This window comes from Hoplias malabaricus, chromosome 13 (genome assembly GCF_029633855.1).
Source record: "Hoplias malabaricus isolate fHopMal1 chromosome 13, fHopMal1.hap1, whole genome shotgun sequence".
Lineage (NCBI taxonomy): Eukaryota > Metazoa > Chordata > Actinopteri > Characiformes > Erythrinidae > Hoplias > Hoplias malabaricus.
In genome coordinates this window covers 27824146-27850719 of record NC_089812.1, presented here as the reverse complement: position 1 = coordinate 27850719, position 26574 = coordinate 27824146, and the positions used below count along the sequence as shown (strand labels likewise).

Genomic DNA, 26574 nt, shown 5'->3' with positions numbered 1-26574 from the left:
GCTGGGAATGTTGTCGTCAGCCAAACACATGAATGTGTGTGTGTTTCTCTGTGTGTGACTGAGTTAGTGAGTGTGTAAGTGTGAATAGGAGAACCTGAGGGAGGAAGTGAGAAAATCCTCATTTACAGCCCCTCTTTTGACAAATGAACACCTGACGCATTGCATCTATTATTACATCTAGTAGGAGAGTTTGCAACCAATGTGAATTTTCCCGCTTACTCAAACAGTGTATTAGTGGTGTGAGTCAGAAGTGCTTCAGATGGATGGAGATGAGTTAATATGCCGGTCAGATGAGTCAGTAATATGGGATCACTGATACTGAGTACAATTACAGCAAATGTGTTAAATATAATATGAATATGTGAACATACATATCTTACAACTGTTATCACACTTAATCCAGATATAAATGGATCTATGGATCTATGTGACTCAATAAGTATTAGCAGTTTTGAGACCTGCATGTCTTGCACATTAACAAATTCAGTTTTATTCAAGCCATAGATGTAGCTGCTCAGCAAAATCATTGCTGTATAGTTTTCTTATTTAGTTTTACACTGAAGCTAACATGCAAATGAAGTAATGAATTCGCTACCAGTTTTGTTAGCCAGTTCTATTTTATAATAATATTTGTAACTCTTACCTGAAACAAATGGAGAATTCTTTACAAGAAAGTGCATATTCTAAACCTTCAATGGCTGCTTCAACGTCTTGACGCTAATAATTAATAATAATACAAAACACAATTCACTGTGAAATTCATTAAATAAATTCAGTGAAAAAGTAATAACTCATCACTCTGAGGATGTTCAGATGCCTAAAGGCTTACAGAAAGATCACTATGTCTGTATAAGGGGTGACAGATTACAGAGGGGGTCAAGCTTTAGTATTTCTAACTTTTGGTAACTAGTTCCATTTTAATAGATAACAGTATTAGGGATGGGCAGTATCCACATTTTTAATACCATCATACCGTCTCAATGTTTTAACACAGAATTTGGTATTCCTGAAGCTTCTACACTGCTTAGAAGCATAGCTGGCCAGCTAACAGGCACTTGTGGTTTAGCACACCACAGCAGATGGTTTTCCAGCAAACTGAGGCTTAAAATAAACATATTTAGAGGATAAAGCATCATACTGTCATAAAGTCGAGTGAAGGGTGTTCTGAGTATTTTTCAGCTTCTTTCCTCTCTCTTTTACCCAAATTCAGTAATAAACTTACAGCTGTGGTGGGCTACTGGGCTTATCTATATTTCCCCACCAGTTTTCAGAGTGTAACTTGAAAGACATAAACCATTGTGGAGAAATGTTGTTATCTCAGGTTTACTGACACCGGGGCTTCGTAAACACATTAATTAAGAAACTGCGAAACAAGCAAATGGTTGAGGAAACATCTTCTGAATTATATAAAAAGTGTATTTGATTGCAATCATAAATGTCACCTTTAAAGATCCAGAACAGAAATTTGACACAACACACACACGTCATAAATACTGCCCTCATTTTGCGATACCATCCACATTTTTACCATTATACCGCCCAACCCTAAACAGTATACAGTGTCTAAAACTCCACAGTTCATCTGAGATTATGTAACATCACAACACATTTAAGGCATAACAGTGATAATTCAGGCATGCATCCTGCAACAGAGAAGCATGAAGTTGTTTTGAGTTGGCAGTGCTGAAATTTTCTTACTAATGATATACTTAGTGACATCATACAGCATGTCATGCAAAATTATTTGCCTTTTTATATTTTACAGAATACAGAATGCATCAGGCCAATTTACCTCACTGTACATGAGAATGCACCATTGACAGCTGGTTGTTGCAGGCTCTAGACCAAACCCATTTCCAAAAAAAGTTGGGACATTCTGTAAAATGCAATAAAATCATGACTCTGTAATTTTTTAATCCTCATGGACACGTATTTAACCCACCAATGCACAAAAAATAGATTTCCAGTGTTTTCACTGATCAACTGATTGTGTTTTGTAAACATAAACATATTTAGAATCTGTTGCCTACAACGCAATCCAAAAAGGTTGGGACAGAGGCAAAATAAAAGTCACTCTGTTTTGACGCTTTAAACCATAAGCAGGTGAATATAAAAGGCATAAATTGAGCGTTCAAAAAAGCTCAGCCTTTCCAAGCCAAAATAGGTGGTAGCTCATCACTTTACACCAAAATTCACGAGAAAACTGGCAAATAGTTTAAAAAAAAGATAATTTTTCAATGCAAGATTTCAAAGAATTTAGGTCATTCATAATCTACAGCACACAAGAGTGCATGATGATTCAGGATATCTGGATAAATACCAGTCAGCATTTCTCATGGCATGGGGGTGCATCAGTGACTACAGCATGTTTGGCTTTCATATAAGAGAGAAATTTCCATTGATATGGAGGCAAAAACTGGGTTTTTAATGAGACATATTTTGCCTGGGAAGTCCATGGCTACTGTAACAAGACAATGCCAAGCCTCACTGTGTATGAGCTACTACAACATGGCTTTGTATACACAGTGTGTGCTTGACCGACCACTTGCAGTCTAGGTCTGTCTCCTATGGTGCATCATGAAGAGGAGAATCAGGAAATGAGACTATTGAACACCTGAAGTCAGACCTGTATCAAATCAGAATTGGCAAAAATCTCACTTGCAAAACTTTAACAATTAGTATCATCTGTTCCCTAATGATTAAACAGTGTAGAAATGTCTGTTTCAACTTTGTTGGAGCATGTTGCAGGCATCAATTTCTAAATGTGTTTGCATTTACAAAATACAATTAAGTTTTTGTGTGAACACAGTGGATATCTTTTCCTCTTTCAAATCTAACCATACATAGTATAAACCAAAGTCTCCAGGACTTTTGAAATCACTTTTAAACAGTCACATTTAAATTGTTGAGGAAACTCTGAAACACCATTAGAGGGCCATCTCTAATCCTCTACTTTCACACAGAGACAAAAAAAAAATCTGCTACATTCTTTCTGCTCCTGTAGAAAAATCCGGTAACACTTTAAATTACAGCCCGCTAATTACTGGATAAATACAGAGAAAGCACCTGTTAAGTAAGCCGTGAGAAAAAATAAGTACTGAGAAAGTAAAGGGTATGATACTAGAAAGCATTGAGCAGAAGAGAAACACCCATTTCATCATTAGTTAGCAATGTACATACAATGCCTCAATACATACAGGCTAAACAGTGTAATATATCTCCGAAGTATGTGATATGATTATTGTGGTAAATCACATGTCCTGAACCTAATGAGTACAAAGCACCATGAAACTCTTCTAGTGCCTGTAATGAAAGAATCTGACCATGTCCTTGACTGTATGTGCACTGTAAATAATTTTAAATTATCTATAATTACATTCAAAAACACAGTGAATTCAAAATAGTAGCTGGATTCCTTATTTATAGAAAACAACTTTCATAAACTGTTATTTTTTTTAATTCAATTTTGTAATCTATAATTATGCTGAGAAGTACAATGAATTTGGAACATTGTTGCATGCCTTATTTGAAAAATGTTTGCAACATACCCAGTAATAACAACATATTTCTACTATCATACCCTTTACGTTCGCAGTTATCATTTTTTCTTACAGCTTACTTATCAGGTACTTTCTCTGTATTTACCCAGTAATTAGCAGGCTGTAGTTTAATGTTACCAAAAATCCTTCTGCCACATGTTTTCCTCAGTCTCACTTTTTAGTTTTCCATCCTACCATCCTATCTTTCCATCCTACTCTCTCTATCACCTCTCAGCTCTCAACTTCAAAAGCTGGCACATTGTAATAGTTTGGTCAAAATTCAAATGTATGTACAAAGCACAAAGATAGTTGATCAGCAAAAGCATGTTCACTGTCGAATGTTTGCTTCTTTAGTTTGCACTGGAGCAACAAAGTTAATGTACCTAAACACAAATGCATTGCAACACATTGTGCAAACGACAAATTTAGGGCATAACTTTCCACAAACTATTCTGTTATTTAATCTCAAATCATTAGAAAACCTCAAAGCAAATCTGAAAAAAAAATGAATATAGTAAAGGCAAAGGATGGAAATATGTTTTCTCCTGTCTTGTCATGCTAGATGCGCATTCTTTTGCATTTTGCTTTTTTGTCTAGCTTCCTTTCTCCATATAGATCCCTATACAAGCCCTATACAAGGGAACTGTGTGGTGTCAGCTGCGAGCGGTTCATAAAAGACGATGTGATGTTTTGTTGTGCAGCTGCCGGTTAAGTCCATGATCAAACACAGGCCTGTGTTTTATTTGCCGCCTGGAGCCATTTAACAGAGAAATGCTTTTGGCCTGCTCCAAACACCAGCGAAAGTGATAGTGACCCTGACAGTGACTCTGATATACAACCCTGGACTTCAACATTACTTTTATGGGTCATCATAGACCAGCACGTGCATACACACAATCACAAGATCCATTTCCCTTCTGTTCTTCCTACTGCACAGCAGGTTATGGGGAGATTCAGAGCCCCTGTCACCATGGCAACCTGGGCTGGTATATCAGCACCACTGTGTGTCTATGTGTGTTCATCTGTGTGCACATGCGTGGGTGTGTATGGTACCAAGGGCCACACAGCTTTTTTTTTCCCAAAGCTTTTAGCTGCCAAAGATGGAGGAGCTGCGCGTACATACTGTACACACTCACTCACGCCGATTATGCAAATCAATATCACTGTAAGTGTTTAGCTGCATAATAGCGCTCTTTTAATCTCACACACGAACATTTCCACACTCTGTCAATGCAGAATATAGCCTTAAACAATTCCATCTGTCACACTATAGCTGCTTTAGTTTAGTCTCTTCCATTCATTTTATTTAAAGACCTAGTAAACACTTAATGAATGTATATATATTTACATATAACACACACACACTCACACCTACAGACACTTTTTGAGTCGCCAATCCACCTCCCAACATGTGTTTTTGGACTGTGGGAGGAAACCGGAGCACCCGAAACCCACATGGATACGGGGAGAACACACCACACTCCTCACAGACATATATAAACTAAGAGGAAAAACTGTCAATATAAGGCTAGCTTTACATATAAGTTATGTATAGTAATGTAAAAAAGATTTCATTCCAAGGAAATTTCAACCATTTGTATATATCCATTTGTCATTAAAGTTTAACACAATATAAAACAAACCTGGTGTTTTCAAATTATATGGAGTTTGAAAGCTTGATTTACATAAATAAGTTATAAGAGCTATAAGAGCAACATATTTTAAACTGCATTTATCAGAAGTGTGAGTGATAAACATATATTCAATGACAAACAATGATAATTATTTATCATTTTCTTTCTGTAACCACATTACCCATTTCAGCTTGTGGTGACTGATAAATAACATTATTATAAAATAATGTACATATTTGAATCAGTTTAAATCAATGCAGCTTTGTTCTCAATGCCCATACTAGCGTCAGAATGATAGTATCCCCAGTTTGACAGCCTGACTTCATCTTGGCTGTGAAAACATAAGACACAGATGGTAGGTCTGCTGTCATGCATTGCGTATGGACCCCCTTCTGTGGTTATTCCTGCTTTAGATTTTGAAACGTCAGGGATTCCATTCTAAGCCCAATGTGAGATGTAAATATCTGACAAGAAGTCTATGAATAAAATAAAAGAGAACGAATGTATGTTTACTGTGTATGGCTGTGTAATACAACTACACCACAAAACCAAGTTTATTTCTATTCATGAGATTTTCACCATATGCTTAGCTAACCTATTATATTCCAGAATATTAGTATGTATTTTACCTCAGACAGCACAACAGTTTTCAACACATGTTCAGCCAAGGCCACGAATGGTTAAAATCACTTGCGATACTGTTAACTACAATATCTTAATCATGAGTATGTGGCCTAAAGATTATGGCCACTAGTATTACCAGCAAAAATACTAAGACTTAGAAGAGATACAGTGTGAAAGGCCAGACTATAGTCATAAAATGGTGGGTTCAAGTCCTAATGATGCCGAAGTGAACCATAACTTCTTGTCTCAGGGAGTGTAATTGGCAATACTCTCTCTCTCTGACTCTCCTACTACCCCATCACTGACAGCAATACTGACCAAACAAGCATCTGTTGTGTGAGGTAACACAATTTTGGATAGTATTCTTCTCCAACTGTGTTGACTAGTTCAGTTAGGGCAGTTCAAATATATGCTAGCATTCACCCTCTTAGCTTCAAAGAATTGCATGAAAAAGAGGAGCCTGTGGAATAAGTGATCATTTACTGAAGAGAAAAATTTGACTGATTACTGATTACTGGCTACTGCCCATTATTAGCACAACGTGCTAATTATCCGTTAGCCTTGTGCACACATAGGTTTGTAGTTCCTAAACAAATCATGGTAGTAACTAAATAACATGTCTAAATATAAAAAAAAAGGAATAAAAAGGCAAAATATGATGCTTAATAGAAAGTGGCACCATGGGACAACAGGAGTTTGTTTGTTCTGCCTGTATCTGTGTATTTAAGTGACTAGGTGAGTGTATGATGCCCTGTGACCGATGCATACCTAGTGTGTGCTCTTGGCTTGCAGCAAGTAACTCTGTGTAGGCTTTGGATACACTGAAACCCTGAAGAGGATTAAGTCATTACAAAAAAAAATCAATGAATGATACATGATTCATTAATAATAAGTGACAAAAGGTTTATATAATTTTACTCAAATATTTTCCCAATGTTATTGTAGCCAATTATCAGTCACTACATTGGTCTCCACATTCAATCAACAACTACTATGCTGGGAGGCAAGCTGCTGTTCAAGCAAAATCATCTGAATGTGAGCAAAGGAGAGGAGTGCTCAATTAGGCTAACGTTACCAAACAGACACATGCAAGTGACATTAATCTGTAATGATTAGGGAGTGAGAGAGCAACTAAGCCATCCTTCAACAAAATGAACTGATCTCTATGGGATGCCTTCTCTGCCTCCTCTCCAGAATCAAATAGGCTCGGCTTGGGGGCACTTCTGCTGGCATGATGCCAATGCCAGTCTCCTTCTTCTTCGTATGGGTTTGTGCTTGGACTTGGCATAACCTTTACCATGTGCGTAAAGGGGGGTGAAGTTTCCTGTCTTGTGAAGCACAGGGGGACACTTTTTAGTGCAACACCCCTTGCTGGTGGGCAAATGTCATGCAGCAGGGGCGTGAAAGAGAGGACACACAGAAAGGGAGGAAGCATTTCAGCATGACACAGGAACCTTTTTTTCAAATGTCAAGCCAACATGAGGGCTAGAGCTACAGGTGCAGCATGTCTGTGTAGGTGAGGGAACACCATGTTCTGTGAGGCTGAGCATCAAAATATCTGTTGTGCAATGAGTAAACACAGGTCATCAATGGCCACACAATATTGAGACAAGTCTTTCTACTCTCTCTCTAGCCCCTTACTTGCCCTGCTTCAATTATCTCAAGCAAAGAATGTAGGAAGCTGCTTAAACATCAACAGATACACTACAATACAAAGCCACTGGGACTGTTTACACCTAGCATTAACGTGCATTTTTGGTGAAAGGATCACATTCGGATTTCACATGAACACATGAAAAGCCTGCTGTAAACACCACCAAGAAACATTGTGATTGGATTACGATTTGATCACTAAAAAACACACAGAGAGGGATCTTATACACATTTAACACAGTGTAAACAGAACCACGTCAAAATATATGCAGATATTACATGGGCAAAAACATCAGCAAAACCTCTATTTATGAATGGGTAAATATCACAACATTTTGCAAGTTCATTATGCATAACATTGTCTCAAGAACCATGACCAGTTACATTTTATATTCCAAAGAGAGCAAACAGTATGCGAAACAGTGCATAAAATGATTTAATTCACAGTTTTTTATTGCATTTTTTAAATGTGGCAGAAATGCTAATTTAATCTGTCTGAACTTAGCAAAGTTCATGCCATCAGCTTGTCATCACATAAATCAAGAGTTTTCTGGTCAGTTCACCGCAGAATATAACTTGATTCTCAGTCTCATTCAGTGTCTCTCTGACTGCCTGAGGCTGCGCATGTTGCTGTGAGAGAGACCGTTTGGCATTTTAACTGTTATAATATTTTTGATTCAGTATGAAGTGATTAGCATTATTACCAGAGGAATATATTACAGTGAAGAAAATTATAACAGGTTAAATTGATGAAGGTAATAATGATTCTGATGCTAGAGCAGTTTATTGATATTTGTAATGTCACATGTTTTGATGCCACAAAGGCTAGAGCACATTTAGCAAACTTTATGTCATCTTTGGTGAAAACTATTGGTATTGGTAAGGTAATATGATGACTAAACAGAATTGTGAAATCGTATGGTATCTCCCATGACATTTTTATGGGGTGTTTATTGCAATGTTATATTAAAGGGCTCCCAATGTCCTAACTTGACTGTTTAAATTAAAGAAAGATAAATGATAAATGTACATCATCGCTTTCCAATTAAAAAATGCATCTCCATTTTTGAAATGTTCCAAAATTACTTGGAATTTAATCTTTATATATTCAGTTCCACTGAAAGTTAATAAAAATGTTTCCTTCTATCTGCTGTTTTGGGAGATACATGTTTTAATTTGGACAGCGACGATGTTGGGCTTCGGTAGAATCAGTAGATATCAGATATATGGACATATCTGGATGAAATACCATAAAGTATTTTCTAATTATAATTTTTTGTGTTTTGACTGTGTTTTGCACAGCTAGTGAAAGTAAAGTGAACAAAAGTCTGGCAAAATTAGTATTATGCCTAATAGAATGGAGAAACAGTATCTAATCATGTCTTTGAAGTACACAGATCTTTTCAATTTCTTTTTTTTCAAATTTCTTTTCTTTTTTTTCTTTTTCTTTTTTTATTTTTTTACAAATAATATGGCATGGGTCACAATGATCTTTCTGTCTCTCTCTCTCTCTCTCTCTCTCTCTCTCTTACAGACACACACACACACAGACACACACACGCACAAACACTCCCACACAAATGGCACTAATGTGTTCAACAGGATGTCATTCTCAAATCAAATGGGATTTTCATGTTTTTCTTTGGCCTGGCTGCTTGCTTATTCGGCCAAGCTACTAGTGTTTTGAGTATTCTTGTGGCAATGATATCAATGTGGTCAGACTGTAACGTGGACTGCCTGTGTTCTTACCTGCCGGACAAAGCTGTTTGAGGTTGTGTCCGAAGAGGTGCTGCCATCAGATCGCTTAAAGCGACTCTTCCTTTTAGCATATTTCCCCTAAGATGCAGCATTAGAGAAAGAAAGTGAAACGAGTTAGAAATGGTTAAAAGTTAGAAATAACCAATGTGCACACAAAAACACACAAACACACACTTATACAAAGCGTGGACATCACATCCTGTCCCCATGTCCAGATATGATTACCCATAATGACTCATGTCCGTCAGTGCACCATGGGACCCTGTAATCTGATTGGCTTGAGCTACAGCCAATGGTGTGCCTGCCCTGGGTAAGGCCTTGCATGGCATTCATAGGCGCCAGACTCCGTTGCCATAGAGACCTGAGAAAGGCTAATTGGGTTTGGTGGCAATAAAAGACCCTGACTGAACAGGCAGTTGCTGTAACATCACACATGCAAGCACACACACACACACACACACACACACACACACACACAAACACAAACACACACACAAACACAGACACACACCCTGACAAAGATGCTTAATAAAAGTAGAATTAGTCCATTGTTCTTCCTCTTCCTTCGGGAACAGTCCACACCACACCTACTGCCTCTTTTTGCTCATTCGTGAATGAACTGCATGTAGGATTTCTTTGTACCCATAATCTGGCAAAACTCCTCACCACAACAATGTAGCTGAAAATTTCCTAAATAAAAATTGGAACTGGAATCACAAACTGACTCAGGTTTCTTACTTGTAACACATTTTTAAAGAAAGCACTAGGCATCTCTTCTCTTTGCCAGATGTCTGTTAACTGATGATTTATATACATTTGGCAAGATAAACATAAATCATTTAAATATGTATATTAAATAAACAAACTATGAAAATAAAAGAAATGTTATTGGAGCTGCCCTGTGATGGACTGCTGACCCATCTGGGGTGTGTTCCTGACAAGTGCCCAGTGATTTCCTATAGGTTCTTGACTCACTTCTACCCTGAATTGGACAAGCAATTACAAACAATGAATGATTTGATGTTTTTGGAGCTTTTGTTTCTGAATATTTATTTCATAGCTGAACATACCAATGTTTTCTACTTAGGTCTTCATATATAATATATTTGCTATCCAACTGGAATTCACACGAAAACTGCTTTTGTACACTATATGTACCACAACCCAACCCAATCTAATAAAAATAATTATAAACCCTCTAAAAATAAATCACTGAGCTGATCAGCAATGAAACCATGTTCTTTGACATGATGGAGCACTTTGGGAAGGAGTGGTGTTTGTGATTCACAATAATTCCTCCAACTTTAGTACCTCACCTGTATAATATTGATGTGATTACACAATACACTAAAAATCCTGTTCCATGATCAAGTGTTCTCATAAGAGAACAGGCTGGGGAAATCTCACTAGTAATAGCCTTTATTGAAGAAACATTGGATGTTTACAGTTTGCAGATATAGTATAAGGGTTCTTTAGGAGACGGCTCATGTTGTTTAAATACTATAAATACTTTTCAACATTATACATATGCTTCATTAAACATTAAACATATCAATGGTATTACAATTTAATAACAACCATGGGTCAGATTGTGTTTATAGTGACATATGCACACAGTGCATTTATTTATTTGATTACACTCTTAGGTCAGATGGTGTTTATAGTCAAACATGTGCACTGTGTTTATATTTGTGACTAAAATCTTAGTTCAGATGGTGCAAAATGTGCATGGTGGGTTTAATGACTTGTCAAAGACAAATGTGTGTGCGTGTGTGTGTGTGTGTGTGTGTGTGTGTGTGTGTAGAACATTGATGAACAGTATTGTCAGAATTTGGTGGTGCATATGCAGAGGGAGGTCATCTGGGAAAAAAGGCCAACAAAATGTCATGGAAGGGAGGAGGGATGTGTCACTATGGCGATGAGAGACTTCCTGTTGACAAACACCCTCTGGGTCTAATTGGACAATTGGGAAGAGGAGGGGGTTGAGCTTTGCTGGAGCACGAAGACAAGGATGTGAAAGTTGCACAAATCTCTAAGACATCTGAAAAAAGTGAAGTAGAGATAAAATATTGACATGTAGGAGATAAAAGAGGAGAGGAGCAGATAAGAGGGAAGCGATGAGAGAGAAGAGACTGGCCCACACACTGAAACAGTGCACATTACAACAAAACATGTCCCTCCTGATCCTACTAGAATGATCCAACCTCCCACACAGCTTGGCAAAAAAATAAATTTCTTTTCATAAATGGCCAATTTCTGTATGTACAAGATAGAAGAGAAGAGAACAGAGATATGTGCAGAGAATGGTGTGTGCATTGCAGCATTTCTAATCTCCATACACTGTGGTTGGTTTACAAGCTCAGTTCCTATCCTTCTGTTGATTACAAGCTCATCAATGTTCTAATACTGGCAATCACACATGTACTTAATCCACACCTACCCTACCACCCACTCCCTAACATACTCTAACACAACCAGCTTCATCATTACCACCACCACCTCCTCACAGCTCTATGTATAGAGATGATTCAGATGGAGCACCTCTCAACAACACAGGTCTTTGAATTACATAAAAGTCATTATATAAAATCCAGGCCAAAACATAATTAAAATAGTCACACTTCAAACACCCATTAAAAATTTAGTATGGAATGATGGGACAAACAGATGAAAATAAATGTAAAAAAAGAGGAAAAGACTGGAAAAGACAAATGGATAACAGGTCATGTTCTGTTCAGCTCTGAATTTTCCAAGGTTATGAATAAGAAAACCCAACATCACCCATGATAAACACACATTAAATGTGAATTTCACCCAAACAAAGGAACTAGGACTAGTCTCAAAGATCATGTTTTCATATTTTATATTTTAAATTCTTTAATCAGTTACATATGATGCCATCAAACTTTACATTTCTGTTTCAGGCCAATAATCTTCAACCTAAATCAGACAGACATTAGGTTGCCATACGTAATACTGTCACTTCTATCTCCAAAAAGGTAACTTTGGACTTAGTGGAAGTTAATTTTATACATAACAACAATATAGTCAAAATTCTGGAGCTTTTCTATTGATCTATTCATCGTTAAATTTCCATGCTGGGTAAAGTCTAAAGCCCAGCTGTATTAACTTCTTTACCACAGAATATAGGAACAAATCCCTTGCGTAAATATTCTGAAAACATAAAATATTAATTCTTAACCAAAACTGAAGTAGCCAGGTCCCTGCTTCACGAGATCACACTGTATTCCCGAATGAATACTGTATGAGCTGATGCACTGTTATACAAGTAACACCAGAATAATTAGCATTAGACTTAAATAAGAGCACTGAATAATGAATACACATCTAAATTTCTGAAACATAAATGATCACAACTTTAAAGAACACCAGACAATGAACATTTAGTAGCAAAAAACATGGAATAACGGTCCTCTTGTAATGTGTATGTACACGCACTACTACATTGTAAATGTGGGCGTGGTCACAATGTAGCTGGATTAAAGGGTAGAAAAATGACATCATTTTTGAAAGGAATATTACTACAACCTCTGAAGGCTCAGTACAGCGTCAAAAGTGCAGAAAATTCACCTGGCATTCAGGTGGCATTAAGCAACTAAGAACCTCCTGAAAAACTAATACTCAGTACGATTAAAAATGAGGTTAATAGGAGAAAAATAGGCCTACAAAAGTCTGGTGTCAGATGAAAACAAAATGGTTTATTCAAGCAGGGGGTCGACAATATATGCACAAAAGCATATAGATAATTCGACAATGCTTAATAAAACGTGTTATTCCTGGGATTTTCATGAAACGTACTCCCGAATAATACATGTTAAGGTTTATATTTTTTCGTACTAATTGACACTATTTTATTCAGCAGCAGAAAGCGTAGGTAGGCTAAATGTTTCATGAGAACTTAGCTTAGAGCGATTGAAATTCATCAAAAATATGTGAGTAATCTCTGTTATTTCGGTTAAACGTGTTTAATAATCGTTTCAAATGTATTCACCGAGTAAACTCAGATGTTCGTATGATTACAGTCCGTTGTTGTTTCTAAAAACAGCTATTGTAAATGAGGCACGTGCAAATCAGCCAAATCTTTTAAGAGCTTTTGTACGTCATAATAAATACAAATAATAGTAAAAAAAAATAAAACCCGTTTCCGTTTTTTATCCCTCTACACGTTCACAGATAAGCAGCAGGTGTCCAGTCCGGGTTTTTTTCGGTATCCTTCAGCTCTCTTACCTGTGAGTGGGATCCGGGGTGGTCGAACATGTCCATCTGGATTTCCTGTGTGGAGGTGGAAGGCGTTCTGGACATACCTTTCTGTACCATTGATTTAAACTTCTATATCGTTCTCTTGTATTTCATTTACAGCGAGTTACGTTGTTGTCGTTTCGTCTGCTTCGTTTAGTCTTAGTTTGTTTCGTGTTCATTGTCAGAGCATTGCTGATGTACGGGTACAGCGCGCTCTGCACCGTGTTGCTTCTCCTCAGTCGCTCCAACATCCCTCCCTCCCTTTCTCCCAGCTGTTAAAGCAGAGAGTACGCCCCGCCCTCCTCCATCCCTTAATCAATCATTCAGACAACGGGCGGGGCTTTTGGCTCCTCTCGATAAACTGAGGCTACAACACCTGCTTTCCCAGCGTTACCTCCAGGGTATTAAAGGGAAACCCCATCGATTTTGCAAAATCTTCTGCAAGAATCAGTGGTTAAGATGTGAACAAAGCCATTTAGAGTCATATGAGGTGAAGTGTTCGGTACACAAACTTACAGAATCAGAAATGTTCACGGTGATTATGATAGGAACCAGACATCTGAAGGGACATTCTATGATGGAAGGCGAAATAGTGCCCAACCTTTTGTTATTACATCAGCATAATTTCCAGCAGGGGCTGTAGCTGAGATGTTACTGTGCTGCCCATTTTTTTTTCATTACACTAATACTGGAAGTACGAGGCTCACTGCAGGTTTTAAACACTAAATAAAAATGGTTATATTTGCCCACAACTCATTTACTACAGTATTGTACTAAAATGTGATTGCATTCCACCACATATATCAAACTTTGGTCAAATATAGATGTATTGGTTGACCAATGCAATTGTAGGGTAACCAGTCCCATTTTTCCTAGGTCAATCAAGTTTTAGTCCATGTCTGTGCATCCTGGCTTAGCTTTTAAATATGTACATTTGTTGCATTTGTCAAAACAAATTGCAGGAAGTTCAACAGAAAATAAAAACAAGACATGTTTTTCATCCACAAACAAGATGCACAACAATTTTTTCACAATGTAGATGGCCCTGCGCTTGTTTAGCCAGTCTCATTCACTGATAACGCAAAGGCCAGGCTATGTTGATATCAGCATTAAATATTTTAACAGGATTATCCAGAAAGAGCTAAACAAATTTGTTTTTTCATCTTCAAATGGAAAATATTTTTTTGAAGCAAAAAAAAAAAATATATATATATATATTTATTTGTCTCAAGTCTGGACCCCTGACTGCTATTCCTGAAAATAAATAAATAAAAACAACACACACCACTTCCACCTAATGATGCTGAGAAAATTAGCTAATGTATTTGAACAGCTGCAGTGTATAGTTCATTCTCTACTCTGGCATTATAAATCTGGTCACCCTTCTCAAATGTCATATTGAATTGAATGAAGGTCCATCTTTCTAGATGGCACTAAACATCCCAAACTTTGACAATTCCTTTTCAAAGACATAGATGCAATGTAATTTTAATGTAGCCAAATTCACTAACTGCAATGGATGTTAGTATACTTTATTAAATTTTATTAGACAGAGAACTGGTTGTATAAAATGCTCAGAGTAGTTGAGTTTATAGGCCTGTTGAAAAACCCATTATGGATATGGGAACATACCAAAAAAAAATATATATATATATATATATATATATATATATATATATGTGTGTGTGTGTGTGTGTGTGTGTGTGTGTACAGACAAAAAATAATGCGGCATGATGGCACAGCAGAAAGTGTCGCAGTCACACAGCTCCAGGAACCTGGAGGTTGTGGGTTCAGCTCCAGGTGACTGTCCGTGAGGAGCTTGGTGTGTTCTACCTGTGTCTGCATGGGTTTCTTCCAGGTGCTCCAGTTTCCTCCCACGGTCCAAAAACACACGTTGGTAGGTGGATTGGTGACTCAAAAATGTCCATATGTGTGAATGTGTGAGTGTGTGTGGCCCTATGAAGAACTGGCACGCCTTCCAGGACCAACCGTGAGCCTGAATTGGAAAAGCAGTTACAGATAATGAATGAATGAATGAATGAATAACCAAATAAATGGCACAAGCACATTGATACAATCAATCAATTAATCAGTAAACAATCATATAGTATCAATGCTATGTGCCTGAAAATCTAGTAAGGTTTATTTCTGCCATGTAAATATAGGCTACAACCCATTCATTCATTTAAAAACTGGACCAGTGAACTGTTTGACAGTGACCCCACTGTGTCACCCAGTCATTAACCAACAATTCTTTTTTTTTTCATTCATTCATTAGGCATTTTTGGATAAATATAAACTTTAAAACATAAGTAAATGTGGAAAAATACATACATTGATCGATAAATGTAGAAATGCAGAAATTGGTAAATAAAAAAATAATAATTTGTTGTGTTTGTTTGTTTGTTTGTCAGATTTCGACCTCCATAGTGGGGGCTGGGTGTAAATCTGCCCACAAATGTGTCTTGAACAAAGAGCTTAGTCAGAGGTTCTCACAGAGTCGCATCCTCCCCCACCTGAAGAACCATTCACACTCGTGTTGTACACGGTTCATACCATCTTACTGTTGGAAGGGGGGGTTCACAGAAACGTCTGCCCATATTTTTTCTGTATGTATATCACATTGTCTTTGAATAAAGAAATTGTATGTTTTTTCTTTAAATAATTCAAGCAAGTATAGTCCTTTGGAGCAATGCATCATTGTTTACTTTGTATCAACACGCCAACCAAAGTTCCGCAATCATTGTTTTTAAATCCGTATTGGTACAGTCTTGGAGTCAGCTGTAAAGTGTGCGGAGTGGTGTTTACGCTCGTAACCTGCAGCGATGAGGTGAGTGAACATTAAGACATATTAATAAGAGTTGGAAAGAGCAGGTATTATTTAGACCCAATGTTGTTAGCAGATGTTTTACCCTGTTATGAATGTAGTCGGTAGAGATGTTGTTTTAACGAAACTATAAATGGCTTAGTATTTTTCTTTTCACCTTAAATGTCGCGCCAGCGTGACTGCGACCCCCATGTTGCTGCAACATTTAAGGTACAATGGAAACCACAAAATGAAATGAAATATCAACCTGAATGAAGGTGTAACCCGTCTGTTGTCCGTCGTTTTTCATGGTTGTATGTGTGCCAGGTTGACATACATTTACAACTGAAAATGGGGAGTAGTTTGTCCCTGTGCTGTGGTCAGTTTCTCAACATGTCGAGACATGCCCTGAATACACCAGCTAACATTAGCAGACTGATTTTGCAGCAGAACGCCTGTCCTTTACTAAATTCTGTCTCCGTGTTCACGAATCTTTCCTTTTAAACGACACATTAAATGTATTTTTGTCAGTAAAATGTTGGATTGCATATCAGGAACATTATACACCCAATAGCTTCAAGGGTTTCACTGCAGTATCCTAAAGCTGCTTGTTCTATTAACTGATGTCCTCCAAATCCTTTGAAAGCTAATCACAAAGCTGGGCATCACAACAGGCCCTATTTATATCATTTGGGCCAGTGTTTCCCAAACCAAAACAGGATTTCTCAGGTAGTATAATAAGATCAGTCAAAAGTCAAACATGTCCAACAGGAAAAGGGCTGAGGGATATTCAACTTTGAGTTCATCTGACTAGTGAACTCCAAAGTTTGAAATGCACATGGTTCCTGACCTGGGAGATGTTCTCTGCTCATTTAAAGTTTTCTCTATTCCAAACTAAGCTGAACCACCCAACCATCGAATTAATAACACCTTACTGATTTAAAGTGAATGTTTTATTGACAAAAAGCACAAAAAGGAAGCTGGGGGAGGGGTTTGGTTGAAATTCCACAAAACAAGGCCTTTCAGTTTAGCCAGATAACTACAACTGGAACAACTCGCAGGATTTGGAAACACTGATCTAGAGCAGTACAAACATAAGAAAAAATGAATCCTTGACCAAATAAAACTTCACCTCTCACCCTGGCTTCATTTAAGGGTTTAAAATTGCCCTAAGCAAGACACCTAGGATCCAAATGCTCTGGGAATGCTCATTCTTTGTAATTCAGAAGTCTGTGTGTGTGAACGCATATGCGAGTGTTATCACTGCCATGGGGGAAAATTCATGCACAAAAAAACACCCCAAGACAAAATGTTTATTACACACATATGTACTTAACCTCACTAATGATTTTGTGGCTGAATGCAATCAAATTCTCAGAGTAATGATCTAATTTGTAGTGTAAAGTTTTCCCAGATATTTAATGTTACTGCAGCAGGAGAGGAACACGCATATAGTGTACATAATAAATAAACATATATATAAATATATGTGTGTGTTTGAATGGTTCTAAGCCTTCATTTGCATGAGCCAACATGAACAGGAAAAATAGTAATGTGTTGTTTCAAGCGTTTCTTGTTTGTCTCATGCCTTTGTCTGCAGCATGCTTAAACTTCAAAAGAGACTGGCGTCCAGCGTCTTGCGCTGTGGCAAAAAGAAAGTGTGGCTGGATCCCAATGAGACAAATGAAATTGCCAACGCAAACTCTAGTAAGATAATCAGATGTGTTTACTTGTTGTTTTTTGTTTGTTTGCTCGCTTGTTTTTTTTGCATACTAATGTTTTATCCTCTGTCTGTTCTCTTAGGACAACAGATTCGTAAACTAGTGAAGGATGGTTTGATCATTAAAAAGCCTGTTACTGTTCATTCCCGTGCCCGATGTCGCAAGAACACACTGGCACGGAGGAAGGGCAGACACACGGGCATCGGTATGTCCCACAATATGATTTGTTTATCATTTGAAATTAATTTATAAATTATAAAAATAAAATAAAATAATATAATAATAAAATAAATTTGTGAAAATGTGAAAAAATGTGGGCATAAAATCCAATTATACACCACATAATGTTAAAAATATGTTACAGATGCTTACACAGTTTTTAGAAACATTGCAAAGCTAAATGTAGCAACTTTTAAAGAGAAATTTGCGGCTTGTAAACAAAGTTCTTTATGTTACTGGACACTAATACTTTTCACCTACATAGCACCCATTTTCAGCTAAACTGTTTTGTGTTTTTGACCTCTGTTGCGTCTAGAAAAAATGTTGCATACTGCCTTAAGATCCAACATTCTTAGGCCCCATTCAGAGCCGGTGCTAATTCTAATAGTGAATATGTATTAATTTTCACATGAATTTGATCAGTGAGGATAACAAAGCATAGTCCACCATCTAGTGGCCGTTAACTGCAAGTTCAGATTACTTGTTTCAGTACCTACTGCCGCATCCAGTGTTGTCATGTCAGTTAATCCTGATACATAGAGGGGTTGGACAATGAAACTGAAACACCTTGTTTTAGACCACAATAATGTGTTAGTATGGTGTAGGGCCTCCTTTTGTGGCCAATACAGCATCAATTCATCTTGGGAATGACATATACAAGTCCTGCACAGTGGTAAGAGGGATTTTAAGCCAATCTTCTTGCAGGATAGTGGCCAGGTCACTACGTGATGCTGGTGAAGGAAAACGTGTCCTGACTCGCTCTTCCAAAACACCCCAAAGTGGCTCAATAATATTTAGATCTGGTGACTGTGCAGGCCATGGGAGATGTTCACCTTCACTTTCATGTTCATTAAACCAGTCTTTCACCAGTCTTGCTGTGTGTATTGGCACATTGTCATCCTGATACACGGCACCGCCTTCAGGATACAATGTTTGAACCATTGGATGCACATGGTCTTACTGGTGCAATGTGCAATTAATGAAGTTTGGCCACCAGGCTGCTCCAATTTAGCCATGAAACTTCCCACACTAAAATGACAGGTGTTTCAGTTTCATTGTCTAACCCCTGTATATTACAGGCTTTCAGAAATTACAATTAGAGTGAAATAGTCATTTACAAGAACGGTGACTGTGCCAATTAGGGCTGAAAGATGAATTGTTTCCATATGGAACTCATATAAAAATATGCTGATTTCAAATCACAAAAACAATTGGAGCTGAAATTCTGAATTTATTTCTACATGATCAAAATGTTTTAACAACTATTTAATGGAAAATATTAGTTTATCTATAACAGGGTTAGACTAATCAGAGGCAATGTGCTGTGGATATGGTTTAATGTTCAGGTAAGAGGAAGGGTACAGCAAATGCTCGCATGCCAGTGAAGCTGTGCTGGATGAGACGAATGCGAATTCTGCGCAGACTGCTCAGGCGCTACAGAGAGGGCAAGAAGATTGACAGGCACATGTAAGTTATAATGTGACATTTCCCAGTAGAATGTTTGGGTCATGTTTCATGTAGATAATTTCTGAGTTGTTCATGTTCTTATAGTCATTGCAAATATATAAAACAAGCTCTGGTTGTATTTTACTCCAGCCAAATAGATGTTAGATTTTATTCAAATATGTATTTCTGATACCAATATGTAAAACAATTTACTGTTCTTTGACACTAGATCATATGTAATGGACATATAGGTGGAAATTAATACGCAACATGCTTATGAACATGGTTTGCCCAACAGTGTAAGAGTTATACTAATGTTCACTTGGTTATGTTATTAGCATTTAGCTCAGTAGTTAGCATTTGTTGATACATGACTCTCCAGTGGTTGTATGTTTTTTTTTAGTTTTTTTTGTAAAATGCATCCTGGGTGGTGTTGTAAAAGGACATTTACGAAGTAAATGTGAAACCTGTGAGAAAGATGTAATGATGCACATGCTACAAATATATGTTAGAGCCATTTTAACCTTTGTATGAAACATATGTATGCAGTAATTATGGAAACATTATGTAGTGTGACCCTTAAAAGCTGCTACACCAAAAAAAAATCGTATCAGATGTGATATTTTAAAGACCCTTAAATTTCTCTTTCTATACAGGTATCACAGCCTATATTTGAAAGCAAAAGGAAACGTGTTTAAGAACAAACGCATCTTGATGGAACACATTCACAAGCTCAAATCAGACAAGGCTCGCAAGAAACTCCTGGCGTAAGTGTTTAGATTAAATCTACTCCTATATCTCGGTAGTAGGCAGAGTCTCAGTAGTGTACAGTTTTTATTATGGATTTCAGGACGCAGACCATGATTGAGGGTTGTCATAGAGAGATGCCGTAGAAGAATCGCTTTTGTTTCCTAAGAGAAACTTTCATTTAAATGGTTTTGATTATTTAAAGAGAAATATCTTCACTAATGATAATGATCAAGGGTTTAGGAAAAATGTCACTCAATTTTGGTCACTGTTACTTTTATTCGCTGTTACTCTATACACATGGAATCTTATTTTTTTTATTTTCCTTTCTTTTTTCACACTTCACTTTTTCACTGTTTTTATATCTGCTTATAGCGATCAGGCCGAGGCTCGTCGCACAAAGACAAGGGAGGCTCGTAAGCGCAGAGAGGAAAGACTGCAGGCCAAGAAAGAAGAAATTGTCAAGAGCCTGTCCAAAGAAGATGAGACCAAGAAATAAGTTTTCCTGTTTCTTTTTTTCCCCCCTTCCAAGCTCAGACTCTCTCTCACTCTTGTCCCTGTCTTTTTTTTTTTTTTATTAAAATAATGTTGATTTTGTTTTTGTTTTTTTTCCTCTAGACAAGTTAATTTAGAAAGATTTTTTTCCCTCTGATTAGTAGATGTTGGAGTGTTAGTCAAGAAATCTGATTAGCTGTAATGTGACAAATATACATATTCAAGTAAGATTAAAATACAATGAATGAACGAGGTTGTTGTTGCCCTTTCTCAGAAATGTTTACTAGGAGTGGCCAAAGAGATTGATTTCATGTCAGATTTAATGTAATTTTTACAAAATCCAAAGAGACATCAGAGTTGGCTCAAGTACAAAAATGACTCACATGAGGAAGGTGCTAAAGAAAAGTGGGGAGTGTGTAGTTTGCAGCATTCGTTTACAGGTTACATCATTCTTAAACAATCCCGGGTGTGATTGTCAGTAATACAGCTGAATAAAGCGTGTGTGTGGCCTGAACAGTGGTTGCTCAGCTGCAGTTTCAGGTTTAGGTGTAAAAAGGGGAAATGGAAAGGCCATGATCTAGTTCTTTATTAAGAATTTCCAAAGCAGGAAAAAAATCAACTGATCAAAACTTGGAATAGGTTTGGATTGTGGGAGGAACCTTTAGCAAACATGAATGACAAATATTCTCTGTAGGTTTAACCATACACACCTTAACGTTTAGAGATTTAATATGCTGTTTAGCCTGGCATTCATTAAAAATAATTATAATAATTATGTTTAAATTGGGGGCGGCACGGTGGCGCAGCAGGTAGTGTCGCAGTCACACAGCTCCAGATTCCCGCTCCGGGTGACTGTGTGAGGAGTTAGTGTGTTCTTCCCGTGTCCGCGTGGGTTTCCTCCGGGTGCTCCGGTTTCCTCCCACAGTCCAAAAACACGTTGGTAGGTTGATTGGTGACTTCAAAGTGTCCGTAGGTGTGAGTGAATGTGTGTGTGTCTGTGTTGTCTTGTGAAGGACTGGTGCCCCCTCCAGGGTGTATTCCCCGCCTTGCGCCCAATGATTCCAGGTAGGTTCTGGACCCACCGCGACCCTGAATTGGATAAGCGGTTACAGATAATGAATGAATGTTTAAATTGTATGTAACTGTATTAATGTTTTGGTAATTTGTTAGCAAAGATGAAATTTAGCCTTAAGTTTCCCAGCCTAATTCTGTCCCCCCTTAGACTGCGAGCAGTGAATGAAAACACGAATGTGCTGAGCCTACCAGGCAGAAAGCAATGTATTGAAAGAAAGGCCTGAGAGAGGCCCCCTGGGATATCTGTTGTTCAGTTATTTAGTGTTCTGGAAGGTCTTTGATTCAGGGAGAGTACATTTAACTGTTTATGCTTGGGATCTGACCAAGACTGCTTACTCTCACAGCCTCTCTGCTGAAAGCCAACTGTTCACAACAGAGATGCCCACATATGGAAATTGTCAGTGAACATGCAATATGCTCGGACATGTCATAAGGACTTTTTAGTATCTGTCAAGACATACTGACAGCTTTAGTGCAAAGAGGCCTGGTCAGTAAAGGGTGCTGCTGCAGTGGGCAGAAAAGGATGGGGAATTTCCAGGGCTGCCATCCAACTGTACATTAGTGACTAAAGCCATCCATCTACACCCTCTCTCTCTCACACACACACACAATCATCATCACATTTAATATATTAATTTAAGCATATATATTTGACTCAAGGGTGTAGAATTAGTATGGACAGAGGTGACATGTCCCCATCAATATCCAGCGATCCCCTCAAAAAAAAAAAAAACAATTATCTGTCAACTTCTCATTAACCACATTAAATCACATTCTCTACTCGAGTCCTACCCCCCTTAGCTGTTGATATATCGTTCCAGTCGGGTCAGTGGGTTCAGGTAAACAAATCTGATTATGCTGATTTGTGTTAGGTGATGTTTTTTTTTCTCCAATGTGTGTTTAGGTAATTAACCCTCTTTTTCCTTCCTAAATGTGTGAAATGAGTCACTGATGATGTTGAAATAGGGAAGGAGGCTGTCAGAGTAAAACGGCACATTCAGATTTGTCAGATGACAAATTTTATGAACTCATGCCCTAGGCTCAAGTAACTACAACATGAAAACACAGGAAGCCAAGTTTCTTTCACAAGTTCCATTATAGCATCTTACACTCACTCACTCAGACACACACACACACACTCAGGGTGTCATAAGACACATTGTATGATGAGGGCAAGGGAGAATTGTACTATACTGAACTGAATTCTGTTTCTGTTACATTATGGGGACATCTTTTTGGGGACCCAATCTGGTCTCTATACGACAAATCATCACATCTTAAAGTGAAGGCCTGTGTTAAGGTCAGAGGAAAGTTAACGTAAGTCTCCACAAAATGTTTTATATTAATGTCAGCAACTAAAATGTGTGCACTGCAAATTTATTTTCATCTAGAAAGTTTTATACAAAAATATTAAGTAAAATTACAAAGCAATTATGACAATTACAAACATAGATCAAGAGGTGGTCTTGTTTGAACTGTTCTGTTTCAGACTGAAAAGGCAAAAAATGCTCTCGTTATAAGAAAACTTATGTTCTGAGAAACCTCGGTCACAGAGCTGATCACTTTTGATTTGAGAGAGGAAGTCCAGATCATGACATTTCTTTTTTCACAGCTGCTGAAACCACACAGAAACAGTAGCTGAGTTCTTTACGGAAGAGCCTGCAGGGACGTCTGTTTCTGCATTTAAATCAGCAGAAAAAGGTTTAGTGGACATGTAACATGGTAACATGCATCGAGGGAGTAAATGGACATATTGAGTATGCATTAAATCCAACAACACATTGGATCCAGTTTAGTTTTATGATTTAATTTTAACTGATGGATCATTGCTATGACTCTGCAATACTGGATTGTTTAATGTGTCAATAGGAACAGGTTTTAACTTGTGGAACAGGTTTCTAATATGTGTAATGCAATACAAACACTACAAACTGCATCAGCATTTATCTTTGGTTGTTTATTCATATTCATAATGCAGCAGGTTAGAAGATGGTTTAAAGTAAATTCTGCAGTAGAGCGAAGAGAGCTGTGAACAAGTTCTACACTCCTCCAGAATTTAAAAAGGCCCTGTTCTTCTGTCACATGTCAGCAGAGCATCACAATGACTTTCAAGCTGTAATTTTAATGTTAAAATATAACATTGTTTTTTAAGCGTATGTGCATTCAGACTGTCCCATCCTCTTGGTCATTAATTTTTTTCAGACTCACACATCCATTGTTAATTGTGTTCTAGTGGATACTAATTGCAATCACTGAACATATATGTTACCTTTATTGTTTAAAATGGAGATAAAGAAAATATATGCTAATGGTTTATGAAGTAAAATTTTATATCTATATTTATATTTAAGAGGGCGGCAGGGTGGTGCAGCAGGTTAGTGTCGCAGTCACACAGCTCCAGGGACCCGGAGGTTGTGGGTTCAAGTCTGGCTCCGGGTGACTGTATGCGTGGAATTTGGTGTGTTCTCCCTGTATCTGTGTGGGTTTCCTCTGGGTGAGGAGTTTGGTGTGTTCTCCCTGTGTCTGAGTGGGTTTTCTGCCACGGTCCAAAAACACACGTTGGATTGGCAACTCAAGTGTCCATAGGTGTGAGTGAATGTGTGTCACCCTGTGACGGAAGGGCACCCCCTCCAAGGTGTGTTCCTGCCTTGCGCCCAATAATTCCGGGTAGACTCTGGACCCACCATGACCCTGAACTGGATAAGTGGTTTCAGACAATGAACTAATTGTTTTTAAGTCCCCAAATATATCACGGGTCAGTTTGACCTGAGGGATACCAGAGGGTCCCAAATGTGAAGACAGTACAATAATAAAACAACAACTTATGCATTACTTAGTCAAAAATGGCATTTGTAATGCATATATTTTGTCTTTGTATTAAAATATTGTTTTGTGCCCTCCAATGTGTGTGTCTAAGGGCTCAGCTGGGCTTTTCATTTCCATGTAATTTTGGCAGTTGCTAAGGAGGTGTAAACTAATTTTACTATCAAACTCACTGTGGGATTCAGGTCAAGACTTTGAGAATAGCCACTCCAATATATTCAACTTAATGTCCTTATACTGTTTTATCACAGTTGTGGAGGAATGCTTAGGATCTTTAGACTGCTGGATGACTCATCTGGTTGATGCTTTCAGGTTTGGTTTCAGTATATTAAAATAATCCTCCTTATTTCTGAGATCCTCTACTTTCTGAAGTTCATCAATAAATTGTCCAGCAAAACATCTCCACAAAATGATGCCAACTCCTTCATACTTCAAAGTTGGGATTGTAATATATGGAATGAAAGCCTCACCAAACAGTTCCTCAAAAAGTCTTTGTCCTGGTGAACATGTGCAAACATCAGTCTGTTTATTTAAGCTGGTCTTGAAGTAAAATCACCAATCTTGCACAGCATACATGAATTAAAAAGGGTGACGCACCATCCCAGCTCTGAAACATGGGGGTGGAAGCAACTTGTTGTGTGGCTGTGCTGCTGGGAAATGGATAGATGCACTTCAGAGAGTAGACGCACTCATGAATGACTATACTTAGAAACACTAAAGGAAAAACCTCAAGGAACCAGCCAGAAAGCTAAATCATAGTTACAAATGGGTGCCGTCACAAATTCAGCAGGACAATGATCCTAAGCTTTCCTCTAAATTTGTGACAGTATAGCTCAAGGACAACAGGGTAAATGTATCTGCATGCTCATTGCAAATACCTGAAATCTCATAGACAATTTGTAGTATCAATGTAAAAAGGCCTGGTTGAGTCCAACAAACTTGACTGAATAACATTAACTATGCCCAGGGAGCATTTTGTGGGTCAGGTGACATGCTAAAGGGCACTTCAGCTGTGGTTATACTTACCAGTTATGGGGATTGATTGAAACTGAATTTGTGTGTTTTACAAACCTGCTTATTTCATCTTCATAAAGTCAACAAAGTCAACGTTCACAAAAGGGTTTTAGTGCCATCATTTATTATCAAGAAAGCTTCAGTGCTGTTTTATAAATGAAGGGGCAGCCATTTTGATAGGTGGGAGTTATTTTCACCCCTGTCTTTTGTACCTCTCATTGCTCACTAACAGCACAACTCAGAGTTGTAGCTTTTATTAACACAGAACCAAGACATTTTCCGGACTTTAACTGGAGGAGCTGTTTGTGTGAATGTCAGGAACATTCTTCCCTGACATTTCCCAGATTTTATCCTGCCATCCTCCTAATAACAATTCTGGGTCAGAGTGAGTGCATGGTTCTGGAGAATCAGAATCATCTCCTCCACATCCTGCATAACACTGACTCATGGCTAAAGCATGTTAAATGTGTGTGTGTGTCACAAATTTCTTTGAATCATGTAATACATTTGGTGATAATTTTTGTACGAAATTTTTCTGAACTCAGCTATATCTAACTATATATATTTAAAACTATATATGTCAGAGTCATATTATCAAATATACATATTACAACCCTGTTTATACAGTAAAAAACATTGAATTGCTCTGATATTTACATTTACACTCACTGCACAGCACAGACCCTTATCCAGAGCGACCTACAAAAGTGCTTTGTCATCTTGTTCAGAGACTACATCCTTGCCAGTACAAACAGGATTAG

At 37.7% G+C, this 26574-nt stretch overlaps 2 protein-coding genes across 2 annotated transcripts in view; one reads left to right on the top strand and one right to left on the bottom strand.

Moving 5' to 3' along the window:
- Positions 1-13698, bottom strand: part of cacnb1 (calcium channel, voltage-dependent, beta 1 subunit) — a 43618-nt gene extending 29920 nt beyond the window's left edge. Inside the window, exons 1-2 of the mRNA XM_066641750.1 lie at positions 13457-13698; positions 9200-9286 (exon numbers count right to left, since the gene is read on the bottom strand). Of these exons, the coding sequence (XP_066497847.1) occupies positions 9200-9286; positions 13457-13546 (177 nt within the window). The 5' untranslated portion in view covers positions 13547-13698. The remainder of the gene's footprint in view (positions 1-9199; positions 9287-13456) is intronic.
- A 2484-nt stretch (positions 13699-16182) lies between these two features.
- Positions 16183-21151, top strand: rpl19 (ribosomal protein L19). Its single transcript, XM_066642509.1, has 6 exons — positions 16183-16298; positions 17875-17981; positions 18078-18200; positions 19561-19681; positions 20317-20427; positions 20783-21151. The coding sequence occupies exons 1-6, from the start codon at positions 16294-16296 to the stop codon at positions 20904-20906; spliced, it is 591 nt and encodes a 196-aa protein (XP_066498606.1). The 5' UTR covers positions 16183-16293; the 3' UTR covers positions 20907-21151.
- The last annotated feature ends 5423 nt before the right edge of the window (positions 21152-26574 follow it).

Coding starts and splice junctions, on each gene's coding strand:
- rpl19 (XM_066642509.1), top strand. Junction 17,982..18,077: donor AATTGCCAACGCAAACTCTA/GTAAGATAATCA, acceptor CTGTTCTCTTAG/GACAACAGATTCGTAAACTA. Junction 20,428..20,782: donor GCTCGCAAGAAACTCCTGGC/GTAAGTGTTTAG, acceptor ATCTGCTTATAG/CGATCAGGCCGAGGCTCGTC.